This window comes from Tenrec ecaudatus, chromosome 1, assembly GCF_050624435.1.
Source record: "Tenrec ecaudatus isolate mTenEca1 chromosome 1, mTenEca1.hap1, whole genome shotgun sequence".
NCBI lineage: Eukaryota > Metazoa > Chordata > Mammalia > Afrosoricida > Tenrecidae > Tenrec > Tenrec ecaudatus.
This window is the reverse complement of record NC_134530.1, coordinates 39,834,202-39,853,618: the sequence shown is the minus strand read 5'-3', so window position 1 is coordinate 39,853,618 and position 19,417 is coordinate 39,834,202. Positions and strand designations below refer to the sequence as shown.

Genomic DNA, 19,417 nt, shown 5'->3' with positions numbered 1-19,417 from the left:
TCTGGGCTGGAATGTTTTCTCAATATTCAACTGTTCTTGTATATAAAGCTCTTTCTTATACATATACGAGTGTCTATGGATTTGTTTCTCTAGTCTACCCGGACTATCACACAGAGGATGACCAGTCACTGCTCCAGGAGGGCGGTGATCCTGGAGAGTCGCTCGGGAAGATGTCAGGTGCACAACCCCACCTCCTTACAGGCACTGGGTGCGCCCACTCTGCAGATACTGTGGCGGGCTCTGAGAGGGTTCTCCAGAAGCCCAAGGAGGGGCTCTGTGAGCCGTCAGGATGCTCCCCAACCCCAGGAAGGCCCCTGAGCTTATCTCACATTTGGGAAGTTGCAGAAGGGGTTGGGGGGCTGTCTCCTATAGGAAACAGTGCACCTTCCTGTCCAGTGGATGAAGGTCTGGGGTCCTTCAAGCTGATCCTCTGCATAGGACTCCCATTGTTCCGGCCCCCTTCTTGCACCTCAGACTGGCCAAACCGGTTCTGGAGAAGGGGGGCGGGGAGCAGACACGTTGGGACAGCCGCCTGCCGCCGCCAGCCTGCCTGCCTGCCTGCCTGTAAGGTTCCCTCCGCCTTCACCTCCCCCTCCCAGCCCCACACAATACCCAGGCGCTTCCATTGCCTGGCTCAGGGGCCACACTGACATCGCCCCCTGAGGACCCGGCTGCAGCCTCAAAGCCTCCAGTGTGGCCTGGTGGCCTGGAGCCCTGGACGGTACCAGCAGCTAGACGGAACTCCTTGGCTGAGGTAGGGCCCCCAACCAGCTGCTGTGGTCCCAGTCTCCTCCCTCCAGCTTTCTCCCAGCAAGTTCTTTGTGCCGCCTGCCTGCCTGGCTTCGGCTCCGGGCCCCATCTACTCACCTCTCTCGGGTTTCATAGCCTGCTTAGTCCAGGTCCCCTTTCCAGCCATGACCTCTCACTCAGCTTTATCTCTTGAGGGACTTGTCCTTTGGGCAGCAGACCAAGGAGCATCAGGGAGGGGGCAAGGGAAATAACTGGGGGAGCAGAGGCACTTTTCCTGGGCCGTTGGATGCCCAGGGACCAGTGGGCTCCTTATCTTCTGTGATTACCAGTGGCCACCGGATAGGAGCCTCTCTGGCCCCTCCCCACGCTTTTCAGCCTGCTGACACTTGGATGACACAGGTTTCCTAGAGGGCACAGCTGGGAGGGGCTTACAGATGGGACCCAGGGCCCTTGTGGAGGCCTCCCAACGCCACGGTCAGCACTGGGCCTTGAACCTGGGCCCTTGAACCTGGGCGGGTCTTTCCCCTGTAGTTCTAGAAGGCCCCTAGTCTAATCGGCACTAGTCTGGCAATGTCTCTGCCACCTTGGGACAGCTTCCTCCCTGGGCAGTTTTGGATGTTTTTTGTTTTGCTCCCCTCCCCCAACCCCACCCCCAGGAGATAAGCTGTGTACACAGCTTTGTCCTTGACCTTCGACATTGAAATTGGGTTGACAGCCTCCCTGGAGGGTCACAGGGCTACCTCTAAGCTAGATGATGGGTCATTCCCAATGTCCCTAGTTCTGGACAGTGGGGGTGGGGAGTGGGGGAGCTTACTTTCTCTCCAGGAACCTGCCTACCCTCCCCAAGACTTTCACCCCTCCATCCTGACCCCACAATCGCCCCATCTGAGTCCTTCAACTGAGGGTGCCCCCAAAGGCCCCATGTTTTGCTCCTGTAGCCCTGTAACAGGCACTCTGCCTCCCTTTGAAAACACCAGTGGAGAGAATCTCCCAGAATGCAAGGGGGCAGGGCACAAGTGTATGCTTGTACACTGAGGCCCACAGAAGCCACGGGATTTCTGAATTCCGCTGAGAAAGAGACCTGATTGGCTAGAGACCTTCCAGTCTCCTTCCACACACTCTTGCAAAGAAGGGTGCGTCTTGCCCTCCTTCGCTTTCCTCGTCTGTGTAATGGGCCAAGTCGTTCCTCTGGCAAGAACAACGCTGCTGCTGACGATCATCATCCTGCTCAGGAAAATGACCAGCAGTTCCGAAGCCCCGGATCCTCCACTTGCACTCTATTCGTTCTCACGTGAACTGTATGAAGTGGGTGTGATTATTCTACACACCAGAAGAGGAAACTGACCCTTGCTCAGGTATAGGCACCTGGACATGGTCTGACCTGCGGAGCAGAAGGTTTAGGGTACCAGCTAGAGCTTCCCTGGAGGGAGGACCTGGAGGGCTAACTGCCCCAGAGGAGCAGCCAACACTCTTTTGCCAGATGTGGGGGATGGAGAGAGCAGGGAGCAATTGAAGTCTGTGCAGAGAGAGTCCCAGCCATATAGCTGCTGTCAGGCTGAGTCCTCCCCTCTCTCACAGTCACTGACACTGTCACGGTCCCTCTTAGGCCAAGGTTCTCTCCCACTATGCACCTTGGCATTCCTGAGTATGTCATCCATAGAGCAGTTAGCTAGCACCTCCTCCAGGAAGCCTTCCTGGGAGGCCCACCTCGCGTGAAGCCCAGTACCCTTCTCCGATGGTTCCTCTGGCTCAGCACTAGCCCGTCTGGATTGTAACCCTTCTCCTTGGCAATCTTGCTGCACTGGGAGCCCAGGGCTGGAAATGCTCATCCCTCTGCCTCCTTCGTGTCTCATCCTGCTCTGGCTCTGCTGGAAATTCTGTGTCCCTGTCTCTCGGCAGCCGTCTCTGAGTCCCCTCACATGGCAGTGGCTGTGGTTTTGCTGTTCTGGGGTCTCTGGTCCCAAGTTGCTTTCTAAAGAGTTTCCATGTCTGGAAGCTGAGCCTCTGAGGCGCTTTCTCTTGGGTTGCCTAGCCCTGTCAGGCTGGGCACTGCCCCTTCTTCCTGGGGGTGGGTGGGTTGGGGGGGTCTAGAGGGGGTCCTTGTTGCCCCGCCTGCCCACATTGAGGCCAGACTAGGGCAAGCCCCCGCCCAGCCCGCCACCAGCTCCCTCCCTCCTTCCCTCCCCCTTGCCTTACCACAGGGTTTGATGAATCAAACTCTTTGTCCGGGTGGGATCTCCCCCAGCCAGCTGGGCCGGCCCAGAGGGCTTCCCCAGAAGGACTTCACAACACCAGCAGCAGCTGCCGGCTGGAGAGGTGAGGGGCTGCCAGAGGGTGGCCAGTGGAGGACCTGGGGCAAGGGCTGTGGGGCTCAGACCCTCACCTCTGGAGGTCTGTCCTGAGGTTCCAGCAGGCTCATGGCAGATGTCGTCCTGCTTAGAGAGGACCCTGGTGGGGTCTTAGGGCTGGGAGCTGAGATAAGGAAGCACCCCATTCTCCTGCCAGACTGGTGGGGGGTTGGGGCCCCTCCCTGCCCTTCTCCTGGGAGGGCCCAGCCTGATCTGGGTGGTGGCCGTCTGCAAGTCTGCGACTCTCCCAGCCAGCTTGGCATGGGTGTGGGCACCCTGAGTGCTGAAAGCTGCAACTTGAGGCATGGGAGGGGGCTGTGTGGGTGGAGGAGTGCTGTGTCACAGCGAAGCCAGGGCTTCTGGCCTTGTGTGTGTGTGTACACGTGAGCCCATGTGTACATATCTGGTGGGTCAGTGTGTGTTTATGAGAAAGCATCTTTGTGTGAATATGCGAGTCTGGGTACACATGAATGTCTGTGAATGTGGGAGCCGGTGAACTTGAAACGTGTGCGTCCACCGATGCCAGTGTGGATGTGTGTGTGTGTGTGTGTGTGTGTGTGTGTGTGTGTGTATACACAGGGGAGAAACCGTGTGATGTGGCTATGTATGCTGGGATGTACCTGGGCGTATGCTGGGACATACGTGGGTTGATGTGACCGTGCGTGTTAGAGACGGTGAGGATCACAAACGTGGCTGGAGATGGTTGTTTCAAGCACGCGTTCTGGCACTAGACTCCCTGGCTCCACCATTTACCAAATCGCAGCCATTTGGTGCCTCACTCTCCTTAGCTACAAAATGGGGCTAATGAGACATCGACCCATAGGGCCGCTGGCAGGACTCAGTGAGGTAATCTGGGGAAGGGACGTGGCCTGTCGCTCAATTTCAATTAAGTATTAGCGCCTACTATGTAATTAGGTGTGTGACTGCGCTCGTGCAGATTTGTAGGCACACGTGTACGCAGGCCATGTCCAGGCCTCCAGGACGTGGTGGCTTTGCGGCCAGTCCTGCTGTCCTGTGCCTGCCGCTGACATGCTCTCCCTTGCAGGCCCAAGTGGGTGGCAGAGCAAGGGAGGAATGGATTGTGGGCCACCTGCCACTTTCCAACCCCACCTGGCTGAGCCACCTGGCGCTGCCCGTCGCCCGGTGGCCGTGTGCCAGCAGGAGAGCCTGTCCTTTGTGGAGCTGCCCCTCCTGCAGCCCCCGAGCCCTGTATGTCTGGACCTCTTTCCCGTTGCCCCGGAGAAGCTGCAGGCTCCAGGCAGCCGCTGGTCCTTGGGGACCCCTGCCCCTCTCCCAGGACTGCTATGGCCACCATCTCCAGAAGGCCTAGACACTGAGGTCTCCACCAGTGGGGGGATGCGGCCCAGCAGGGCTGGCAGCTGGCCACATTGTCCCAGTGGCCAGTCCCCAGCTCTGGAAGGACCCTGGAGTCCTCAGCACCCACAGCCACAGCGCCGGGCCAGCCATGGCTCGAAGAAGTCAGCCTGTGAGTCACTGGTGGGAAGCTATGGGGCAGATGGGGAGGGTTGGGGTGGCCCTTTTAGGACATATTAAGCCCCTACGTTCTCCAGGTAAGTAGTCAGGATAGAGGGCTCAGGGGACTTGTCCAAGGTGAGGCAGTGACTGGCCGCCCTGGCACTTGGGCCCCTCTGCCCACTGCAGTCCACACTGTGCTTTCTGCCCCTCTCATTAAAACCTCCCTCGGGCCCAGGGCCCAAGGCAGCGGCTGGAGGGAGTCCGGGAGAGACAGAGTGGGTGCCAGCCTGGGTCCCTACTCCTGCCCCTCTGCAGGGCGTAAGATGCGGGTATACCAGCGAGAAGAGGCCTCCAGCAGTCCCGAGGCTCATGCTGCCCTCCTGGAGCCTGGTCAGGAGGAAATGGAGCAGGCCCTGGGCCTGGAGGAGCCTCGACTGCCAGAGCTGTCCGGGCCCAGCCGAGGGAGCCTCGAGGGGCCAGAGCGCAGGCGCTTCTCAGCCTCGGAGCTCATGACCCGGCTGCACTCTTCCCTTCGGCTGGGGAGGAACTCAGCCAGCAGGGGCCTGGCTGCTACTGGCCCAGGACGCGAAGGTACCAACTCCACTTTTGGCCTCCTGAGGGCACGATGTGGGGGTGGGAGGGCAGTAAGGCATGCCACCCCTGTGCCCAGGGCCACCCTTCAGGCCACTCACCCTCAGCTCTGGCCCTTCTCAGGGAGAGTGGCTGCACGGGAATCACGTGGCATGGACAGCGTGGCACCGCCAGCCCCCGCTGATCCATGTGAGGGCCCTGGCTGCTGGCCTGAGCTCAGGTACCACTCCGCGTTTGGGCGTGAGTCTCGGGCTGGAGTAGGTGATGAAGCGCCCTAAGACAGTGTCCTTCCCAGGCTGGAAGCACAGGAAGAGCCGGCTCTGGGTTCCAGGAGCTCCAACGAGAGGCGCCAGTCCCGGTTCCTGCTGAACTGTACGTGGGCGGGGTGTGGCACAGGGGGAAGCGGCTGCGTTGGGCTGGGGGCCTGGCAAGGCCCCCCCGGAAAGCTGGGTTTGAAGAGTTCAGGGCAGCAGGGAGCAAGTGCTGGTGAAGCTGGGAAGCGACTTCGGAGAAAGTTGTGGGCAGTGGGCTGCAGTCAGGCAGGATTCACAGCCTGGGACACCTTTGGGGGCAGCTCCCCTCGGTCCTGTAAGGTCGCCCTCAGTGGGTAGGGATCCTGTGAAACTTGTCAGTATCTCGCACCGCTTAGCTACCCAGAGGCACCTCTGCCAACCAGCCTAGCGATTCCGCGAGGTGGCAGAGAGCCCCGTGGAGCGTTCTAGTCTGCTCACATGGGGTCCATGAGTCAGTCGCCCCTACCGCAACCGACAGCAAGCGCTGGGCTGGCACGCCGCTGGCTCTCCGTGTTTATGGAATGAATGAGTGAATAACTGAATTCACGGCGTCGCGACCTGGGCCCTCCCCCGCCCTTGTCCCCTCCCAGCCGTCCTCTACCAGGAATACAGCGACGTGGCCAGCGCCCGCGAGCTGCGGCGGCAGCAGCAGGAGGAGGGCCCCGGGGACGAGGCGGAGAGCGCGGAGGAGGGGCCCGGGCCGCCGCGCGCCAACCTCTCCCCGAGCAGCTCCTTCCGGGCGCAGCGCTCGGCGCGCGGCTCCACCTTCTCGCTGTGGCAGGACATCCCCGACGTGCGCGGCAGCGGCGTCCTGGCCACGCTGAGCCTGCGCGACTGCAAACTGCAGGAGGTGGGCCGGCGGGGCGCGACCTGGAGGGGCGGGCCGCGGCCTGGGGAGGAGGGCTCCGCAGAGGGAGGGGCTGCAGAAGGGGCGGGGCACAGTAAGGAGGTGGGCTTGGGACCCAGAAAGAGGGCGTGGCTAGCAGGGGTGTCAAAGTGGAGGGTGGGTGCTGGATCCACCTGAGTATGAGGACCTAGTTGAGACCCAGCCTCCAGGCATCAGCCGTCGGGAGAGTAAGGGTATGGGACGGTGGGTGACGTTCCAGGCGGTTCTAGAGTAGGCGTTCGCGCAGAGGGATGGGAAGGTGGGAGCAGAGCTAACGGATGGACGGGTTGGTGGGGTGGAGCTAGAGAAGGGGCAGAATCATGGGTTCGAGATAGGCTCGGGATTCCTGGTGGAACAGCCCTTGAAGTTCATGGCTGCTAACCAAAACAGTGTTTGGAACCCACGGCCACCCCGTGGGAAAACGATTTCCCGCCTGGGACACTTTGGGACAGTCCTACTCTGTCCTATAGGGTTTCTGCGAGTAGGCAGGATTCCACTGTGGTAGTGGGTTTTGGTTTCCGTAGATGGATTTGAACACCCCACCTTGGACGAGGCCAGAATGGGACTAGAGGAGGTGGCCAAGGCCCTTCAGAAGGATGGGTCTAGAGAAGGGGCGGGGAGGGGTGCCGCTGTGCCTAAGGAGGTGGTGTCCAGGACTGGGGGGTGGCAAACATGATGCCAGGGCATCCCCCTCCACTGGCCTGGGCCCTTCAGCTGCCCCCGGCTCTCGCTCAGGCCAAGTTTGAGCTGATCACGTCGGAAGCCTCGTACATCCACAGCCTGTCCGTGGCTGTGGGCCACTTCTTGGGGTCCACTGAGCTGAGCGAGTGTCTGGGGACACAAGACAAGCAGTGGCTGTTCTCCAAACTGCCCGAGGTTAAGAGTACCAGCGAGAGGTGAGGGCATGGTCCAGCCTGGCTGCGGGTAAGGGTTCTGCCTGGGGCTGCCTGGGCTTCCTGGTCCAGGGTCACTGCCCTTGCCCCCTACTGACCCTTGACCCCTCGACGACCCTTCAGGTTCCTGCAGGAGCTGGAGCAGCGGCTGGAGGCTGATGTGCTGCGCTTCAGCGTGTGTGACGTGGTACTCCGCCACTGCCCCGCCTTCCGCCGCGTCTACCTGCCCTACGTCACCAACCAGGCCTACCAGGAGCGCACGTATCAGCGCCTGCTGTAAGGACGAGGCCTCTGAAAGGGAGGTGCAGAAAGGGGGTCCAGGCTGAGGCAGGCTGGCAAGCCTGAGTGACAAATGGTTCCCCTGGGAGGGAAGGAAGAATGTGCTGGAAAGAACCCGAAGAACTGAAGATGCAGCCTGGGTCTTAGGTCCTGGGGGTGCAGGTACTCTGTGACCCCCCCAGACCGGCTCCCTTTTTCAGCCTGGAGAGCCCCAAATTCCCTGGCATCCTGGCTCGCCTGGAGGAGTCCCCTGTGTGCCAGCGTCTGCCCCTCACCTCCTTCCTCATCCTGCCCTTCCAGAGGATCACCCGCCTCAAGATGCTGGTGGAGGTACCTAGAGGGCACCAGGCCTCGGGTGGGGTGCTGCCTGCCGGGAGCCCCCAGTCCTTCCTGAAATCCCTGCCTCATTGCGCTGACCTCACCTTCCAGAACATTCTGAAGAGGACAGCCCCAGGCTCTGAAGACGAAGACATGGCCACCAAGGCCTTCAATGCACTCAAGGAGGTGAGCGGGGCACGGGCAGGGGTCTCCCCAAACCCATTGCTGCTAAATATATTTGGTCTCATCATGACTCTGTAGGGCAGAGTAGAACTGCCCCCTAGAGTTTCCAAGGCTGTAATATTGACAGAGCGAATGAATGGCCTTATCTCTTGCCAACGGAATGGCTGCTGGATTTGAACCCCTGACCTTTTGGTTAGCAGCTGAGTGCTTATTCGCTGCACCACCAGGACTCCTTTCCCTGAGCCCCAGGAGTTTGCAAAAGAACCTCCAGTCTTGCGAGTCTTTGGTCCCCAGGTGGGAATCGGGCTAGACTCAGGGAGCCAGTTAGGGGGCTACAAGTGACCCATCCATGGCCTCCCCAGCTGGTACAAGAGTGCAATGCCAGTGTGCAGTCCATGAAGAGGACAGAGGAGCTCATCCATCTGAGCAAGAAGATCCACTTTGAGGGCAAGGTGCGTGCCCCTGCTTGGCAGTACTGGGAGCAGGCCAGTCCTTCACTGCCCACACCCTCCCGTCCTGACCGGACCTGCTTTCTCCTTGTGCCTATGCCCTACCCCCAGATCTTCCCGCTGATCTCTCAGGCCCGCTGGCTGGTTCGGCATGGGGAGCTGGTGGAGCTGGCGCCACTGCCCGCGGCACCCCCAGCCAAGCTGAAGCTGTCCAGCAAGGCAGTCTACCTGCACCTCTTCAATGACTGCCTGCTACTCTCCCGGAGGAAGGAGTGAGTCGGTGCAGGGTGGGTTCGGGTGGTCTGGGTCTCCAAGCCAAGATCTGTTGCTCTCCACCACTGGGCTCACTGGGTCAAGGAGCCTCAAGTGGTGCCAGGCTGTGCTGCCAGGGCACCTGGAACCTTGTAGGTGAAAATCAAGGGCTGGGCTGTCTGCAGAGGACTTGAAGCTCTCTGCTGAAGTCCAGACCTGGAGTTCCTGACTGTCCTGGGTACTTGTGAGAGCAGCCAGCATGAACTGAGCCCCTGTTCTGTGCCAGGCCTGCTCTGTGGATTCTTCCCTTTAACCTCCTAAGTGCCCGCTGATATGTAGGCTTCCTTGGTATTTTCAAGATCGATGAGCCAGGAACAAGTCAGATGTATCTGATGCCAGATCCCAGACTTTAATGACTGTGCTGTCCTGTTTCCCATGGGTGAAACAGAGCCTGCCAGATAGGGCTCCTGGAAAATGTGATGTGATAACAGCACACAGAAAGAGCCAAGCACCCGGAGCTTAATGAGACCCACTCCATGTTAGCCGCACTTATTATCGGTCAGGGGCGACAGGGAAGACTTCCTGGATGGAGTGAGGACAGCTTATGCTACGGAAAGAATCCGTTCCTGATTTATGCCCTTCCCTGATGTACCGTCACTGAATCCCTGTTCTGCCCCAGACCACCCCCCCACCCCCCCACCCCGCGGGGAGCTACAGATGTGGAGCTGGATAGAGCTTGTTCTTCAGCTCCCATAAGCTCTCAGACCAGTGAACACACCCCCCGATTACCATATGACCAGGGACGGAGGGGTATAATGGTACTGTGGAACCCTCTGGTACAGGACAAGAATTATTCAAAGTTCACAGAGGAAGGAGCATTTGCGCTGGGGTTTAAGGATGAGTAGGAGTTTTTGTAGAGAAGGGGGGTTAGGAGGACAGCAAGATCGAGGTAGGGTAGGAGAGCAGAAGATGTTTGGGAAATGGCAAAGCCTATCATGGCTGCATTTGTAGAGGGGACATGGAGGGAGGGAAGTGAGGATATTGAAAATAACGAGAGAGAAGTTGGATGTATTCTGAGGGCAGTGGGAAGTCAGGGAGAGTTAGGGAGAGGAATGACTTTCGGGGGATGAACTGGGGGTGGGGGGAGACACCAGAGGCTCTTGTAATTGTCCAGATGAGTAGATGTTCCAGAAGAGGGGGCAGGCTTGGGGATAAGTGGATTCCAGTCACAGCAAGGAGCTCCATAGGATATGGCTACTGGTTGGGTGTGGGGGCAAGAGGGGGGAAAGATGAGGACATGAGAGTTCATCTTGGGCAACATGAGGGGGTCTTTTCTTGGGGTGGCAGACAGAAGGGTGATCTAGGTTGGAGTGGGAGCTATTGACTTCTAGTGCAAAAAATATCTGTGGACTCTGCCCCACCCCACTCCACATCCCAATCCCACAAGTGTTTGCTAGGGGTCCACATGTGGACTAGCCAGTGGCAGACACTGGGGTACAGACAGAGGCAAGCAAGATGGATCAGGTCCAGCCTTCCTGAAGCTTATATACAAGTTAGGATGACACAGAACAAAACCCTAAGGAAGCCTTCCCCAGTCAAGGGCCCACTTGAGCACTGGAGCTTGGGGAGAGAGCAGCCCCAAGGGAAGCGGAGAGCTTGTCTGGGGGACAGGAACTGGTCCCACCACCTCTGGCAGGGATCTGGAAGAAGGCTGCTCCCAGTTCCTCTTAGGGACTTTGTTGGTCGCCATAGGACCAGTGGCCTGAGCAGCCAAGCCCCTCGGGAGAAGCTGCCTCCTCTCTTCGAATGAGGATGGCCCTTGACACGGCCTCTTTGCCGCTTTCCAGGCTGGGGAAGTTTGCTGTGTTCGTGCACGCCAAGATGGCGGAGCTGCAGGTGAAGGGCCTGAGCCTGAAGCCCCAGGGCATCCCCGGGCACGTGTTCCTGCTGCAGCTCTTCCACGGCCAACACACCAAGCACCAGTTCCTGCTGAGGGCTCGGACTGAGTGAGTGGCCTTCAGGGGGCCTGGGCGTGGAGAGGGAGGACCCTGAGGCTGCCTAACATGGATCCCAGGTGCCTGGGAGGGGGAGGTTGGGTGGCAGAGCAGTGGTCTGTGCCATGAGAGGGTGCCAAGGGGCTAGCAAGCCCCTCATTGGTGTCTGGACATCTCCTTTTCTCAGATTTCAGGAAGGTGGTGTAAGTAGGACATGAACAGGACTGGTGTCTGGGGGCTCTGGGCTGTTCTGTTCTTATGATCAGAGGCAGGTGGCGCACAGGCTTGGGCCCCTTGGCGGGCGGGGATGTGGGGTGGCAGGGATGGCAAGACGACCTGGGTTGGATATTATGCCCACACCGTGTCTCCCGGGCCCCGGCACAGGGCACCTGTGCTATTCATGTTGTGGCAGTGGAGCCTCTCCTCGTCCCACAGGAGTGAGAAGCAGCGGTGGATCTCAGCCCTGTGCCCCTCCCGGCCCCAGGAGGACAGTGAGGTCATCATCAAGGGGGAAGGTAGAGCCTGCCCCCCCTCCTGCCCCTGGCCATCCCTAAACCCCACATGCCCCAGGCCGGGGATGGCATTGCTTCATCCCTATCCTCTTATCCTGCATGCCATGTTGCTGAGCCTGGGTGTCATGGTTAGTGAGGAGCAAGGCCCAGTCAGCTGGCCTGACCCCTGGAGGTGACAAAGCCCTTGTATAACCTTCCACCTGGATCCCAACAGAAGCCCACTTTACAAGTTAGAAAACAGAGATCAGAGGCGTGGTGACATGTCCAAGGTCACCCAGCTAGTAGCTAGAGCTGGGGCTGGAGGGCAGGCCTGTCACTCTTCGCTTCAGTCACAGAGGACAGGAAGCAGGGTGTGGCGGCGGCGACTGCTCAGCAGGCACAGGGGCCCTCCTTCCATTGGGCAGCCTGGGCAGCGGGCAGTCAGAGAGGACCTTGGGGTTGCAGGCACTAAGGAGCTCTGATGGTGCTGTGTCTTAACTACAAAGACATGGTTCAAAGTCACCAGGCACTGCGAGGGAGGAAGATGGCACTGTCTGCTCTTGTAAAGATTTATTCTGTCCTGTGGGGGCACTGTGTGTCAGAAGATGCTCAGTGGCAGCAGGTTTGCTTTTAGGAGGCGGGAACGTAGGAACCCTGGTGGTAATGTGGCTGAAGCATTGCTCACCAGGAGCTCCCCGGTTTGTACCCGCCCCCGGGGTCAGCTGCTCTCGGTCCTGCAGTGCCTCTGGGGGTCAGAATTGGACTCAGCCTCAAGGCGTTTGGGTTTGGGGACCCAGGGAGCTACTGAGGGTGTTTGAGCAGAAGGAGGTCGGTCTGAGCTGTAGGCAGTGGAGGGCAAAGAGAATTGTTTCTACTGAGCCCCTGCCACGCACCGAGTCCAGTTCTAGGGATTTCATGGGCGCATCTGCTTGATTTTATCCTGACAGCAGCCCCGTGGGGCAGGCTCATTTTTCTCATTTCCTGTTCTGCGAGAACCGAGACTCAGAAAGGCACTAGGACTCGCCCAAAGTCACACAGTCAGTAGGTGGCAAAACTGGGTTTCAAGCCATGTCTGGTCCCAAACCCTGTGCCTTTCCAACACCGCCCACCTGTCCAGTCTGGTGGCAGGAGCTGAGTGTCTAGAGAGGGGCAGAGCTAGGAGGTCCAGTTGGGCTGGGGGCCAGGCTCCTGTTCCAGAGAGGTGGTTCAGAAGGCCCCTGAGAAGGAGCCCTTGGGGAGGAGCAGGCGGGGGAGAGGTACCAAGGCCCTGGGGTCGTTTAGCAGGTTTGAGGACCAGGAGCTCCCGGAAGGGGAGGGCAGGCTAGGGAAGGACATCACCAGACAGCGCTGGTCCTGCTTGGCGTGGACAGAGTTTGGGATTTTATTGAAACCCAATGGGAAGTCCTGGAGTGTTTTAAGCAGGAAGGTGACCAGGCCTGAATCACAGTTGGGCAGGGTGGGTTGGAAGCACCATCAGAGTGGTGGCAGAGGGCATATGAAGGGACATCTGGGGTGTCTGGGCAGCTGGAGGCTGGCTTCTGAAGGTCAGGAACAAGGCCTAGAGTGGAGCTAGCGACATGCGAGCCCTGGGCATAGACTCCGGGAGACCTGGATTCTGCAGGGCTCTTTTGGGTGTGAGAGGAGTGATCGAAGGTGGGCAGAGGGCAGGTCTTCAGTTTGGGAGGGGCCAGAGGAAGAGGGAGCAGAGGTCATGCTAACAGCCCCTTAATTCCTCTCCCTGCCCCTGTTTGCCTCACGCTACCTCCGGGCCCCCTCCCTTGGCTGTCAGACTGCCCCCAGGTTCAGTGCGTCAGGACATACAAGGCACTGCAGCCAGATGAACTGACCTTGGAGAAGACAGACATCCTGGCAGTAAGGACCCGAACCAGTGACGGTGAGGAGGCTCCTGGGAAGGCCTTTCTGAGGGGGTTTGGGTGGGTAAGGGGTAACAAGATGCCTAAGACCTCACAGGAAAGATTATGTAGGAGTTGACCAACTGCAGCATGCAGGAATCTGGCTAGACAAGAGGAGGAACTTCCTGCTTATAAAAGTGTTGACTGGAGAGTGACAGGGGAGAGTGGGGAGTACCCTTCTTAGAGGCTGGCAGGAAGAACAGGTCAGATGCTCATCTCTGAGCTGCTGAAGGTAGGGTCCTTACTGGCCCTGGGGGGTGATGAGATGATGTCACACTGGGCCCAGGGCTGCAGATGAGGCTTGCCACAGGGCTGGGGCCTGGTGCTCCTTTGATACCACTGATGCTGCCCCTGGCCTGTGTGCCACTAGGCTGGCTGGAGGGCGTCCGCCTGGCTGACGGCGAGAAGGGCTGGGTACCCCAGGCCTACGTGGAAGAGATCAGTAGCCTCAGTGCCCGGCTCAGGAACCTCCGGGAGAACCAGCGGCTCACGAGCGCCACCAGCAAGGTGGGGGAGCCACCAGCATGAGGGGAGGTGTGGCCTGCCCCTCCCACCCCCCATCCCCCTGCTCAGGACAGGTCTGGAGAGGCCTGCTGTGACTCCACTCCGTCCCAAGTGGTGGCTGCTGACTGCGGGCTGAACAAGAAAGAGGGGCTTCCCACGGGACCCAGGTCTGTCCGCAGGCTCCACAGTGTCTGCTCTTCAGGCCAAGAGCAGCTTCTTGACTGGGGACCTTGACGGGCGACTTCCTTCTTCCACGTCCCCACACCTGCCTGACTCCTGGTCCCTCGGGCAGGGCCCTGGCTGGAGAAGGCCTGAGGTTGATGTCTGGGGTCTCCTCTGCCACCTCCCTGGTCACAACGTGAGTGGGCCCTCGTGGCTATGACTTATTTGTAAATAAATCCTCATCCTGCTTTTGCTCAGAGTCTATGAGCTACTTGATGCCACGTCCACCCCAGCCCTGTGTCCCAGCTGAAGGTCTGTAGGGGTCTGCTTTTCTCCTCTCGGTGGTTAAGCGCTATGCGCTGCTAACCAAAAGGTTGACGGTTCAAACCCACCAATGGAAGACGTGGCGGTCCTGCTCCTGCAAAGGTGACAGTTTAGGAACCCCCGTGAGCTGCTCCGCTCTGCCCTGAGGAGTCACTGAACTCCCGTGTCACTGCCATCTCAAAGCGGCGTCTCCCGTCTCAGAGACTGGCTCTCAGCCACCCTAGAGGGCAGGGCAGAACTGCTCCTGTGGGCTTCTGAGACTAACTGTTCATGGGAGTAGAGAGCCCATCTTTCTCCCAAGAGCGGCTGGTACTTTCGAACTGTGCACCTTGCAGTTAGCAGCTCACCGTGTAGGCGGCGGAGTCAACTCCACAGCACAGGACAATGACAGCAGAGCTCATGTCTTAGCCAGAGGGCCAGGCCGCCGGCAGAGCGGGAGTCTGTGAGTCAGGCTGCTTCCTGTAGCAAAGAGCAGATGATCCGATTCCAACAGGTCCAAAGAACAGGGTGGTTCTACTAGTTCTTGGATTTGTTTCCCGCGACGACGGTACCAGATTGCCACAAATGGGGATAGAAAGCTGTCCTCTCCCAGTCCTGCAGGCCAGAAGGCTGAAGGCAGAAGTGCTGGCCTGGGTCACAGCTTCCGGTGGCTGCCAGCTGTCCTTGGCTTGAGCTCACCGTTGAGGGTTTGCCTGTGTGACCGTGGTGTTGCTTTCTTTGCTGCGTCTCTGTGTCAACTCTCCCTCGCCTTCCTCAGATGAGGATGCCTCATGCCGGTGATCCAGCCAAGGCAGTCCATGCCAAGAGCTTCAATCACATCCGTGGTGGTGGTGTTCGATACCGTGCAGTCGCTACTACCCAAAGCGACTCTATTTGGTTCTGCACCATCCTCACCAGTGTTCCCATGCCTAAGCGTCGTTGTTGCAGCCACCGTGTCAGTCCGTCTCACGGAGGGCCTTCCTCAATGTGACAAGCCGCCCCTCAACATTACCAAGCAAGATGTCCTTCTCCAGGGCCTGGACTCTCCTGACAGGTCCACTCTGGCTGCACTTCCTTCAAGACAGACGGGCTGTATTCTTCTCCAGCACCGCCATCCAAATGCACCGACTCTTCTTCAGTCTTCCCCATTCAATGTCTGATTTTCACATGGGTCAAAGTTACAGCCTTGCTTTCAACACTCCAGAAAGGTCTTGTGCAGCAGCTCGACCCCATAAAATGCATCTTTTGATCTCTTGATGGCAGCTTCCATGAGCGTGGATTGTGGATCTGAGCAAGACACAATCCTTGACTATTTTTGATCTTTCCCCCATTTATCATGATGTTACCCATCAGTCCAATTGTGAGGATTTTGGTTTTCTTTCCGTTGAGTCGTAATCCACACTAAAGGCTACAATCCTTGATCTTCGTCCGCGAGTGCCTCAAGTGCTCGTTGCTTTCAGCGAGCAAGGTTGTGTCATCTGCTGATTGCAGGTTGTTAATAAGTCCTGAGGCCACGTTCACCCCGATGTATTCCAGCTTCTTGAATGATTTGCTCAGCATACAGTTTGAACAAGCATGGTCAGAGGATACAACCCCGAGGCCCACCTTTCCTGATTTTACACCATGCAGGATTCCATTGTCCTGTTCCCACAGACACCTCTTGATCCATACACAAGTTCCTCGTGAGCACAATGGAGCGCGCTGGAATTCCCACTCTTCTCAAGGTTTTCCGTAGTTTATGAACCGCACGCTTGTGTGTCTTTTCATAGTCAACGGAACACAAGTAAAACTCCTTCTAATATTCTCTGCTTTCTGCCAAGATCCATCTGACATCAGCAATGACAACCCTTGTTCCACGTTCTCTTCTGAATTCAACCTGAGCCTCTGGCAGCCACCTGTCAATGTGCTGCTGCAATCGTTGCTGGATGATCTTCAGCAACATTTTACTTGCGTGCGATATCGATGATATCGTTCTATCGTTTAAGCGTTCTGTTGGGTCACCTTTCTTTGGAGTGGGGCACACATGTGGATCTCTTCCAGTCAGTTGGTCGAATACCTGTCTTACAAATTTCCTGACATAGACACGTGAGTGCTTCCAGGGCTTCTTCAGCTTGTTGAAACATTTCAGTTGGTATTCCGTCGATTCCTGGGGTCTTGTTTTTGGCCAATGCGTTCAGTGCGGACTGAACTTCTTCCCTCGGCACCGTTGGTTCTTGCTCTGATGTCACCTCCGGACATGGTTGACTGTCGACTAGTTCCTTTTGGTACAGAGACTCTGTGTATTCTTTCCACCTTCCCTTGATGCTTCCTTAAATATTGAGCTCCTAGAATCCTTCAAGATTTCAACTCAAGGCTTGAATTTCTTTTCTTGCGTTCTTTCAGTTTCAGATATGCTGAATGCCTTCTTCCCTTTTGTTTTTCTAATTCTGGGTCTTTGCACATTTAGTTATAATATTTGACTTTATCTTCTCGAGCTGTCCTTTGAAATTGTCTGTTCAGCTCTTTGGCTTCATCCTTCCTTCCATTAGCTTTAGCTGCTCTGCGGTTAAGAGCGCATCCGGAATGTCTTCTAACAGCACTCTGATCCGTTTCTTCTTTCCTGTCTTTCTGCCGACCCTTTGCTCTCTTCACGAGCGACGTGCTTGGTGTCCTCCCGCGGCTCATCGGGTCTCTGTCATTAGTGTTCGATGCGTCAAGTCTGTTCTTAAGATGTTCCCGAAATTCAGGTGGGATAGACTCAGAATTGAAATGTAGATCCTCATGGACTTGTTTTAATTTTCTTTTGCATTGACAATGATTGGAGACTGAGATGCATACACTGGAGACAGAGAGGAAGGGACAGTAGTGGGAAATGTGGACTTGGTGATAGAAATGAAGCTGGAGATCGCCCGAGAGGCTTCTGCAAAACCGAGGACTTGCTCGTAGCAAAGACCTTTGTTCAACAACACCAGGTACACGTGGACTTCCCCAGAGGGAACTCACAGACATCAAAGGGACTGCGCCGGTGGGAAGAGACGACGGAAAAGCTCAGTAGCAGCAGCTAAAGCCAGACCAAGGGCCGACTAGGGAACGGATGATCCATTGCTCGTCTCTAAATTCAGGGTCACATCTGCAAGACACCTCTTTGCCATCGAAGGTGACGTCCAGGTCCAGGCATTCGGTCGTGGTTATCTCTTGGAGAATCTTTTTTCAACCTAGCCCAGCTCTTCAGACTGCAAAGTTTAGAGGCAGGGTGGTTTCCAGGCAAGGCTTGATCTAGTGGCTCAGTGAGAGTCCACATGCAGCTCATTCCATCTCTTCGCTGCCTTTATCCAGAAGCCTCCAGGGGGCTTCTACATTCACACCCACCATGGACGAAGAGAGTTAGCTCTGTCCCAGCATTCCTAGTCAATGTCCAGGATTCCCTCTAATCGGATCACCTTGGGTCACATGGCTCCCCCTGGGCTGATCATGGAGGTGTGGGGACAATGTGTATGGTAGGTCGAACCTATGTCACGTGCTCCATTCCTGGAGCCCCCGTGTTTTTGCGTCTGCTGCCTAGAGGCAAGCTAGATGCTGCAGAGGCCAAAGTTTACTGGACTCCAGGTCACTCCAAAGAGTGGGGGACCAGGGAACAATGACCTGGAGAGGTACCCACTTGGGAAATGGGAGTCTCCTTCAGCCAGCTGCAGGAGGCCCGTTGGGCTAGTTCCAGAAGGCAAAGAGGGGCGGGCCGGGAGAAGCAGAGGCCCATGAAGTAGGCATGGCCTTGGGGTAGGCTGAACTTCCAACCTGAGTAGGAGAAGGGAGTGGAGGGGGCGTGGGCTTAGCGGCTTAGGAGGGGGCCACATCTGCGTTTGAATTCTGATTCAGACATGTCTTCTCCGTGGGGTTTTTCCTTCAAACACTCCCGTTGGGGTAATTTTAGGTGTACAGAAACCCTGCAGAGACAGCACAGTTTCCGCTGTGGCTCACATCTTAACGTGACCATGGTGGGTGGCCCACACTAAAGATACCAACTTTGGAGGATGACTGTGAGCCGAGCGGCCTCCAGCTCTCCTCGGATTCCCCAGCTTGTCCCTGTCCCAGGGTGACAGCCACGTTCCCATGATGCATGTAGTCCTCACGTTTCTCCCTTTGCTTTTTAAAAACTCCCGTCTGTGTGGCGGTTGAGATCTCCCAAAGCCCTGCCCCCAGTCCTTCGCTCCTGGCGCACGATAGATTCAGGGCCTTCGCTAGCGTTCTGGAACTTGGGAGCCAGTCCTCACTCTCCTGGTCTCACTTGTGGTTCCTGTTTCTCCCCTTCGTACAAGAGCCCAATGATCAAGACAGACATTTATTTAATGAGGTCAGCTAAACCGCAGTTGGACTTTATTCCATTAATTCCTAGAGTCTGGTTTTCAGCTCATGCTTTCTGTGTAGCTTGGACTTTCCCCCTCAGCACCATTGGTTCTTGCTCCTGTGTTACCCCTTGAATGCCAGCCAGCTCCTTTGGTGCGGTGGCTGTCGTTTCTCTGTCATCTTTGGATGCTTCCTGCATCCTTCCATATTTTGCCCAGAGAAACTTTCCACGTTACAACTCGGGGCCTGAATTTTCCCTTGAGTCGAAGCGATGCTGCGAGAGTTCTTCCCTTTTGGTTTCTAACTCCTCGTGTTTGCACGTTTCGTTGTAGAATTTCACTTTGTCTTCTTGAGCTGTCCTTTGCTCAGCTTTTTGACGTCATCATTTCTTCCGCTTACCTTAGCCACGCTGGGATTAAGAGTAAATTTCAGAGTCTTCTGACATCCACATTGACCTTTTCCTTCATTCCTGTCTTTTTAGTGACCCTTTTCTCTCTTCACGAGGGATGTGCTTGGTGTCCTCCACGGCTCATCGAGTCTCTGTCGTTAGTGTTCAGTGCGTCAAGTCTGTTCTCGACATGTTCCCGAAATTCAAGTGGGATGGGTTCGAGGTCATGATTGGGCTCTGGTGGACTTATGTAATCTTTTTCAACTTCAATCTGAACTTACCTATGAGCAATTGATGGTCTGTTCCACAGCCAGTTCCTGGCCAGGTTTTGGCTACGGATATTGAACTTCTACATCATTTCTTCCCATAGATGTAGTCAGTTTGATTGGATTCCATCTGGAGAAGTCCTTGTGTATAGTAGCCTTTTATATTGTTGAAAAAAAGATATTTTCTATAAATAAGTCGATGGTCTTACAAAATTCTATCTTGTGCTCTCCAGCTTCATTTCTGTCATCAAGAAAGTCCATATTTGCCAAGTATTGTTCCTTGCTCTTTGTTTGTTTTAAATCATTTTATTGGGGGCTCGTACAACTCTGATCACAATCCATACAGACAGCCATTGTA

The 19,417-nt window shown here is 56.7% G+C and overlaps 1 protein-coding gene across 1 annotated transcript; it reads left to right on the top strand.

Moving 5' to 3' along the window:
• The first annotated feature begins 4,157 nt into the window (after positions 1–4,157).
• Positions 4,158–14,007, top strand: ARHGEF19 (Rho guanine nucleotide exchange factor 19). The gene is made up of 15 exons (XM_075538367.1): positions 4,158–4,584; positions 4,890–5,165; positions 5,289–5,385; positions 5,461–5,537; positions 6,049–6,308; positions 7,080–7,240; positions 7,361–7,513; positions 7,717–7,846; positions 7,946–8,020; positions 8,380–8,469; positions 8,578–8,738; positions 10,566–10,724; positions 11,148–11,227; positions 12,993–13,097; positions 13,487–14,007. Exons 1-15 carry the CDS (start codon positions 4,173–4,175, stop codon positions 13,642–13,644), a joined length of 2,394 nt encoding a protein of 797 aa, XP_075394482.1. The 5' UTR covers positions 4,158–4,172; the 3' UTR covers positions 13,645–14,007.
• Positions 14,008–19,417: the final 5,410 nt, after the last annotated feature.